The following is an 8,418-nucleotide window of genomic DNA, read 5'->3' as shown; positions in this document are numbered from 1 at the left end:
AAATTTTGCATGATAAGGTCCTAATTTCTTCTGATTGACATTAGTGTTGCCCTGAGGAGTCAGGCCAATGCTCAGGATCTCAATATTGCACTGTTAGACAGGAAGGCATGGTGTACAATTGCAAATGCACACATAAAAATTAATTAAGCACACATACACTCATTAGGTGCATACACCCCCACTAGGCATATACACTAGCAACTCAGATACACACACGTCCAAAATAACCAGTCTAGGTACATGCACACCTATCACCAGTTTAAGCTCATACATGCTACACACACCAAGTTTAGACAGAATCAGGTACCAATACCTGCACATCTAATACACATACATGGATTACTAATTCATATACCACACACACACAATTATATATATATATATATGTGTGTGTGTGTGTGTGTGTGTGTGTGTTCACTAATTCACACACATACCACCCACCTACACATACACACAGGTGAGTTCCTACGTTGGGTGTTGTGATGTGTATGTATGTATGTATGTGCTTGGGGTACTTGGGATACCTGGGGAAATGTTAAGGTAAGAAAGTAGAAGTGTAGGGAGTGAAAGTTGCTGGGAGTAAAAGTTACCAGGACCGGGAGTAGAACCGGTAGACTAGAGGGACCTGGGCTGAAGAACTGAGGCTGGGGGGTAACTTTACATTAATTGATCTTAATTGATTAAAAGACAATGCCCAAAGCCTGCAGAACAGGGGAGCGATGCTGGCACAGAGGCTGGGACCGGGCCCAAAGCTATGGGGGAGCTGAAAAGGTAGGTGGGGAGAGGGAAAATGGGACTAAGGGAAAGTGTCAGTGTTAAAGAGGGGCTCTGGATGTGGGGAGCCAGAGGATGGCTCCAGGGCAGCTAGAGAAGTTGCAGGGAGTGGCAGTAGGTGGTGGGAGCTGGAGAAAGGCTCCAGCTGCTGCAGAAAACTGCAGGGCAGCCACAAGGACCTGGAAAGCTGCCGGGGGAGCAGGGTAGGACTACAGCAGGTGCAGGGGGAGCCTGAAAACAGAGAGACGGACAGCAGAAAATCACAGGAAAAGTGGCAGAAGAGACTGAAAGGCAGCAGAGGCAGTGGGAAAGCAGGGAGAGGCAGCAGAAAGTCACAGGGAAAAGACAGTAGATGGTACGGGAGGCTGAAAGGCAGCAGGGACAGCAGGAAAGTAATGAGAGGCTGAGAGGTGGCAGAAAAGGGGAGACGAAATTGGGAGGAGATCAGGAAACTAGCAGAGCTGGAGCTGAGAGAGAGAGCAAGAACGAGGCTGGAATTTAATATAGGGAAGAGACTGGGATTCAGTAAAACATGACCCAACTCGAGGTGCAAATGACAGTAGTTTTATTAAACAGGGGAGATGGTGACACCGTGTCTTATTTGTTCCCTTGCACCCACCCACACCCACCCACACCCACAATGGCAGCAGGGATTAGAGAGGCTTGGTGCAGGGGCTAAAGTCCACTGAAGTCCAGGAGGAGAGAGGGAGACAGAGAGAAAGATAGTTTAAATTGTAGGAGGAGGTGTGCAGGTAATATCTACCTATCCCAGGCTGAAAGTTGATCCTCGATGGCCAGTCAGGGTCTCCTTCAGCTCAGTGTTGTCCAGAGGGGGTCGCCAGCAGGGCCTCTGGGGTGGATAGGTGACATGAAGCTGGTCTGGTCTGGATGGAAGAGGCGTTCCCACTGGGTCTGTTTTCATTGCCCCTTTTTATAGGGGGAGAACATGTGTGACCTTAGTGACAGGAGGTTTGTCCAGGCAAGAGTCAGCCCCTTGCATACTGAACATGTGTGCTCCATGCAGGGATGTGCAGTTTCAGGTGTCTGTAATGGTAGGGTACAATGGTAGAGTTGCTGGTTTTGCAGGGTCTTTTGTCTTTCAAATGCTGGGTTCTTGTCTCTGTTCCTGGGTGAGGTCCATGGTTCCTAGATGAATCAAAGCGAGGTGATGTCCTGGTCATTACAGGCCATTCAGTAGAGGCCTGCTACCATTGTATGCCAGTCATTCCCAATCATTCCCATTCATCTGGGAACCAATTTACATGGGAAGGGTACATGAATCATACAGTTGCCATACAGGGGATGCCTGAGTAGAGGACACAAGAAGGTCCATGAAACTGGGGGTTTTGCTACATTAGTAACCAGAGGCATGTATAGTTTCTCATGAATACAGCATAAACTATAATCTACTGTGTGCGACAGAAGAGTTCTGTTCTCAGTTCAGAGAACAGTAAGAGAAAGATTGATATTCTCAAAACCGGCCACTGATTTCAAATATCACAGGTCCATGTGCCCACTTTCAGGCAAATTGGACCTGATTAGTAGAAGTCAGTAGGATCTTTGTGTTCTTGCTCCCCCCCACAACCAGTTATCAATCACCAGTTACCCTGTACTAATTACCTAATACTGGAAGAGCCCAGTATCAGAGGTCACTATGGGAAATGTATCTATTGTGAATAAGGGTTATGTATTTGTTTGGAATATCATAGTTCACAGGGATGGATCTTCAGGTTAGTGGGAAGTTACTTGTGCAGTCCTGCTCCAATGAATGTTTAAAATAAGCTACCAAGGACGTACAGCAGTTCCCTTCAGGTACAGCTGAGGGAGTTAGCTGAGTTCATGGCTCATTTTTATCTAATTGATGTAGGTTCTTTCTTGATCTTCCTCTAATCAAGCTATTCTTTCTTCTACAATTATTTGGCCTGTTATCTATTCTTGGTAATATTTCTCTCCTTACCCCCAGTGTGTCCAATAAAGGTGTCCTGATATATAAGAACCTGTACTGGGAGGCTTTGTTCCTAGGAGATTCAAACCCACAACAAGTCAGAGACAGGAAGAGTAGAGGCAGGGATGAAGGCAGGCTGAGTTGTGCAGTGGCTCAGCAGTCAGAGGCCAGAGGGATTGCAAACGTGAGGCAAAGAGGTAAGTTGCTGCAGTAACCCTTTCCTGAGTTCTTCCTTGCAGCAGAGGATGGAGGCTGAACCAGGGGTGCAACCATGGTGGCATAAGGCCAAGCATGGTTGGATGACAGGAGTCAATTTCCCTGATTAGGGAAATGGGGTCCCAGGGAGCACGAGGGGTCAATCAACCAGGGAGCTTTTGCAGACAGCAAGGCCTGTTTGGTAGAGGATTTATGAGATAAGGATTGTTTGGTTTGTTTTGGGGTGAAAAGTGAGGGGGAGTTGGGGAATATGGTGGGTTAAAGTGGGGTGTAAGCAAGAGAGATTGTGGGTGAGAAGGACACAGGGGGTGTGAGGGGCTGCAGTGAGGTTTAAATGCTCAGAGAGGATGTTGGGTGCAAGATGGTGAGTGTCCACAGGGGCTGAGGAATGATGGGGACAAATCTGTGCAGGGTACATTGGATTCATGGGAGCAGAGAGGGGGTACAGTAGGACTCAGTGCAGTGTGAGGTAGATGCTTTGATTTGATGGGTTTGAAGCATGATGGGATGGGGCTGCACATGGGGGTATGTGCAATAATGTGGGACAGTGGAGGCAGGGAGCATTTGAGGTGGCAGGGACAATCAGTGGTGACGTGTAGAGTGCTGATGCACCCCCTCACAGCAGCATTCCCCACTTAGGCGGTGGGCAGGCAGGGCAGGCTGGTGCTCCCCCAAGAGCACTGGCTGGGAAGCGGGGACACCAGGAGAAGTGCCACTGGCACTTCCAGGCGTGTCCCTGGCCCTTCTGGGCAGTCTTCCCTCTTACAGCCAGTTTAGAAGGAACGCTGCCCCGTGGTTGGTACGTGGTTGGCTGCAGGGAGACTGCCCCCCATTGGAATGATTGGCTGTGGGGGGATCCTCCCTACCAGTTGCTGACTATCCACTGGGGTGGGCAAATGCCCCCCTGACTCGGGGGGCACCAGTTGCCCATAGGAACAATGCATAAAGTGCATGATGGGGTGTTTAAGAGACTCCTCTTGGTGTGCAGGGAGCAATTCTATCTGTGGTGGGGCTGGGAGTAACAGCCCTACCCCTTGCCCCCGGCACCAGGTGCCTGCCCAGCCTAGGACTGGTAACTCCCCACATTATATCAGCTGTGTTATATTTCTTTTCTCTTGGAACATAAACTGAATTATATAGCCCTAAGTCCCTACCATATGATAAGTTTATGGTTTCCTTTTAATCCAAGAAAAGTATTCTTTGTGTTATAACATGATGCACCGCATCACCTGCACCCTGCTTTTCAAAGTCCTAGGTTCACCTGTGGCAGTTCATCTACCTTACTAGTTCATGATGAATTATTTTCTTATTTCTGCAGATGGAAAGCAAGAATGGGACATGACTGGTGAGAACCGCTCAGTTGTAACACACTTCTTCTTTGAGCCTTTCTCAAACATCTTCGAAGTCCAAGCCACCCTTTTCTTGCTAGTACTGCTTATGTTCATCATTGACTTAGGGGGAAACATTCTGATCATTGTGATCACCCTGGTAGACCCTGTCCTTCACTCCCCCATGTATTTCTTCCTCAGAAATCTGTCCTGTGTGGAAATCAGTTACACCTCTTCGACCATCCCCAAAATGCTATTAAGTTTCTTCTCCAAAGAAAACAGGATCTCCTTTCTGGGCTGCGCCATGCAGCTGAATTTCTTTGCCCTTTTAGGGATCACTGAGTGTTTTGTTCTAGCTGCCATGGCATATGACCGCTATGTGGCCATCTGTCACCCTCTGCACTACATGACCATGATGAATCGGAGAGTTTGCTTTCAGCTTTTAGCTGTGTCCTGGCTCATGGGTGTGCTGGTCGGTGTGGGGCAGACAGCTTCAACATTCACATTGCCCTTCTGTGGCCCCAATAGAATAAACCACTTCTTCTGTGACCTGCCTCCACTGCTGAAGCTTGTCTGTGTGAACACTTACAGGAATGAAATCATCACCTATGCCGTCACTATCATCTTCATTATGGTGCCCTTCATGCTCATCCTCGTGTCCTATGCCTGTATTCTGCAAACCATCCTCAAGATACCATCAGCTGAGAGTAGGAAAAAAACCTTTTCCACCTGCTCCTCCCACCTTATCGTGGTCACTCTGTTTTATGGATCTGGCATTGTGACTTACCTAAGGCCCAAATCCTTCTACTCACTCAGCTCTGACAAACTGCTTTCCCTGTTCTATACACTCATGTCTCCAATGCTGAACCCTTTAATTTACAGCCTGAGGAATAAGGAGGTAAAGCAAACTTTGAAATGGCTGATAAGTAGAAAAATATATCATTCAACTGTGTAATCCAAAAATATTTTATATATTTTGTGATTAATTTGCAGATGCTTTTTATAACCTATGTGAAATAAATTATCAACACATTGTCTATAAATATTATAATGGTGCATACTGTATTCATATACTGGGTTACTTGAACCACCAGGTAGTCAAGGATATACCATGGATGGTGAAAAATGTCCCAGGAAAGAGCTCCTCTGAAATTAGCCAGGTAATATATGTATGTATATATTTGTGTGTAATTATACAGCAAATGACTTAAAAACCAGATGCAAGTGACATCAATGGTCAGGGAAGAAAGCCAGTAACAAAGCAGGGAAACAAATTTAGGAAAATTGTGCAAGTAGTAGTGGGATATTCTTCTCAAAGGTAATTTATTCCTGTGCCAACAGAGAATAAGTGAGCTGGATTCTAGCCTGTGATTCCAGTGGGGAGCACTCTGTGGAGTCTGACTATGTTTAAAATTTACTGGAAATAATTCCTGTAAATAATTCTCTAATTAGATGTTCTTTTCACTGTTGATGGAGATGGCACTCTGGGCCTGGCAACAGGACCTGGAGGCTGTCCCCTGATTTGTTTTCCATGATTTTGTTTTGTTGTACTGGGTGAGTGTTGCCCTCAGTTTATTATAGTTTTGTAAGGACCTTATTACACCTTATGCTGCGAGCTGCACAGATGTTGATCAGCTTAGTGCTAGCTTAGAGTTTGGAGCAGTCACACACTTAGTCTAGAAACCTTCTCTGATTGTCCTCCAATGGTACAGCTATGAATTGTCACTGTGAATTGTTCCCCTGGTGAGCCGGGGAAGGACTAGGAGTTGCAGGTGGAAAGTTTGTTCATAAAGAACAGGGAGGGGCCCCGGCATTCTGGGATACTTGAGGACTTCAAGTTGAGTGGCACATCTGTGGGGAGTGGCCACACCTTAAATGAGCAAGAGCTGGCTATGCAGACCAGAGATAACTCTGTCCTGGAATGGCATAATTTTGAGCCACATAACAAGTGCTTTAAGCCACTTTAAAGTGTTAATGCACAAACAGTCCAGGTATTAAGACCTCCAGGAGCCACCCAAAAATGACCCTGTAACAAGGCCTTGTTTTGTAGCAAGAGTGGCTGATGGTTTCTGAGGAGAAAGAAAGAAGCTCTTAGACAGCTGGGGAGCATGAAAAAATATTCCAGGGTGGACAGCATGAGAAGATCCCAGGGTGGATAGAAACTGCCATGGTAGATAGAGGAAAAAGGAATAGTCCCAGGGTGGACAGAACAAAATCCAAGTGAAGACAGAGGGAACTAGAATGCCATTAAAAACATTTTTTTGGAGCAGTCTGCTATGCTTTTAGAGATAAGGCACTCTGATTCCTCTTCTTTAAAAAAAGAAAACACTCCTTCCTTCCCAGGAGCTGACTGAAAAGAAAGAGCTCCCAGAGGTTAGAGTGCTATGGATCACAAGGAAGCCAGAGACTGGGAAGAGCCAGGGTCTCAAAGCCAGAGGTTTGGCTCTTGTGAAGTTATGATAGCGCTGGCTCCAGCGGTGTCTTCTCAGGACAGGACGACCGCATAAGGCTGTTTCCTGGGGAGTTCCAAGGAAAAGCTTTCCGCTGTCTCTCAAAAGAAGCACTTTGTTCTTGTGTGACAATTCTTCTTTTAAGTGTCTTGTTAAGATTTCCTGTTTGTTGGAAAATAAAAGTGATGTGTTTATTACATTAGAAATTGAAATTTGAAACATGTTTAGAGTGAAAAAAAGCCTTGATATAAAAATAAGTAATTTCAAATGTTTCTTGAGAATTGTATTTTATTTTTTGTATATACTTTCCTCTCAGTAGGCATGCCTACATGTGCATTCACTGCACAGTAATTTACTGTGCAGTAATTTACTGTACATAAGCGGCTTTTAGATTGGCATCTACACGTATAGGCATTATTGCACAGTAATGTTGTGTGTGCTCTGACTTAGGAATAAAGTTACTCCCAACTAAGTGGGTGTAACAAAGTGGGTGTAAATTTGCTACCTATATCGTGCAGGTAGCAAATTTCTTCCCAACTTGGTGTAAGTCACCGTAGTTACAGTGCAGTATGCGTGTGCACGTGTAGACACATGCCCATACTGCACAGTAACTTTTGGTGACTGCTCAGTAACTTAAGTTACTGCGCAATAACTGTGCACATCTAGCTAGAACGATTTTACTTTCAAAACAATGTTCACATTTTTTTAGTAAGGAAGCAGGAATTTTGATGACTTAATAACATCATCTCTGCCTTGATTAAAAATATTAATATAACAGTAATTTTTTTTTACATTAAACTTAAATAAAAACCCAGTCCTGGTGCTAAATAGGAAACACTGATGTTTATGAGTCCAGACATATATCAAAATAAAAATATGTTTAAGCCTTAAAACCTAGATATGGAGAACAAGCACAGTGGGATAGATCCTATTTCACTTTACACAACAAAACACATATCCATGTGCAGCCATGTGCAGTTTTTGACACTTATGCACAGATTCTATTCGCGATTCTATGACTGAATGGAATTCACACTGTTCTATATGTAAGGACCCACATAAGCTAGCTTGGACATTTGTTCTAGTTGGGCAAAATGTTCCCCACTGATCAACACACATCTAGTAACTATTTAAAGGTTCAGTGGCATCATCTAATCCTAAATACATTTGTCCCCACTGGACAATTTTGGATTGAAAATTCTCTAAGTGCTCGCTGTTCATCTTCTTTGTGTTCACAGAACTGTCCAGCCCTAGCCTACTTGTAACCTAAGCTCTCTTGGGATCCAGAAATGTGGTACAACTCCACCCAAGTCCTATGAAGGACCTGGTATAGCATTTATGCTTAGAAGACATCTTATATACACCAAAATAATTTGACACCTGGCTACCAAGAGAAGGAGACACCAAGAATATCAGTAAGGCTGCATCAATTTAAAAGCACTGCTGCAAAAATGCAGTGGTGGTAAGGCCCATACCTTATCTAATAGTCTTGTGGTTAGAGCACTGGATATTTTCAGACTAACAGGTCAAAATGAAATATCCTGCCATCTAGGAAGGTTTTCTATCCCGAAGGTTATAGGTTAATCTTTGCAGAAAGTGCCTCCCCCCACCTCCTTCCCAGTCAAATCTGTGCCACTGTGCAGAAAGGGATCCAAAATTCATGGTGTCAGAAAAAATATTGATGGGAAGGAAGCCATTATGGCAC

General features: G+C 44.8%; 1 protein-coding gene across 1 annotated transcript; it reads left to right on the top strand.

Moving 5' to 3' along the window:
• Nucleotides 1–4,266: 4,266 nt before the first annotated feature.
• Nucleotides 4,267–7,254, top strand: LOC102565527 (olfactory receptor 10A2-like). Its single transcript, XM_059731651.1, has one exon. It carries the CDS (start codon nt 4,274–4,276, stop codon nt 5,216–5,218), a length of 945 nt encoding a protein of 314 aa, XP_059587634.1. The 5' UTR covers nt 4,267–4,273; the 3' UTR covers nt 5,219–7,254.
• Nucleotides 7,255–8,418: the final 1,164 nt, after the last annotated feature.

The sequence above is a fragment of the Alligator mississippiensis genome, chromosome 7 (assembly GCF_030867095.1).
Source record: "Alligator mississippiensis isolate rAllMis1 chromosome 7, rAllMis1, whole genome shotgun sequence".
Taxonomy (NCBI): Eukaryota; Metazoa; Chordata; order Crocodylia; family Alligatoridae; genus Alligator; species Alligator mississippiensis.
The sequence above is the reverse complement of the archived record's forward strand: the minus strand, read 5'-3'. Positions and strand labels throughout refer to the sequence as shown.

Coding starts and splice junctions, on each gene's coding strand:
- LOC102565527 (XM_059731651.1), top strand. CDS start 4,274: ATGACTGGTGAGAACCGCTCAGTTGTAACACACTTCTTCTTTGAGCCT.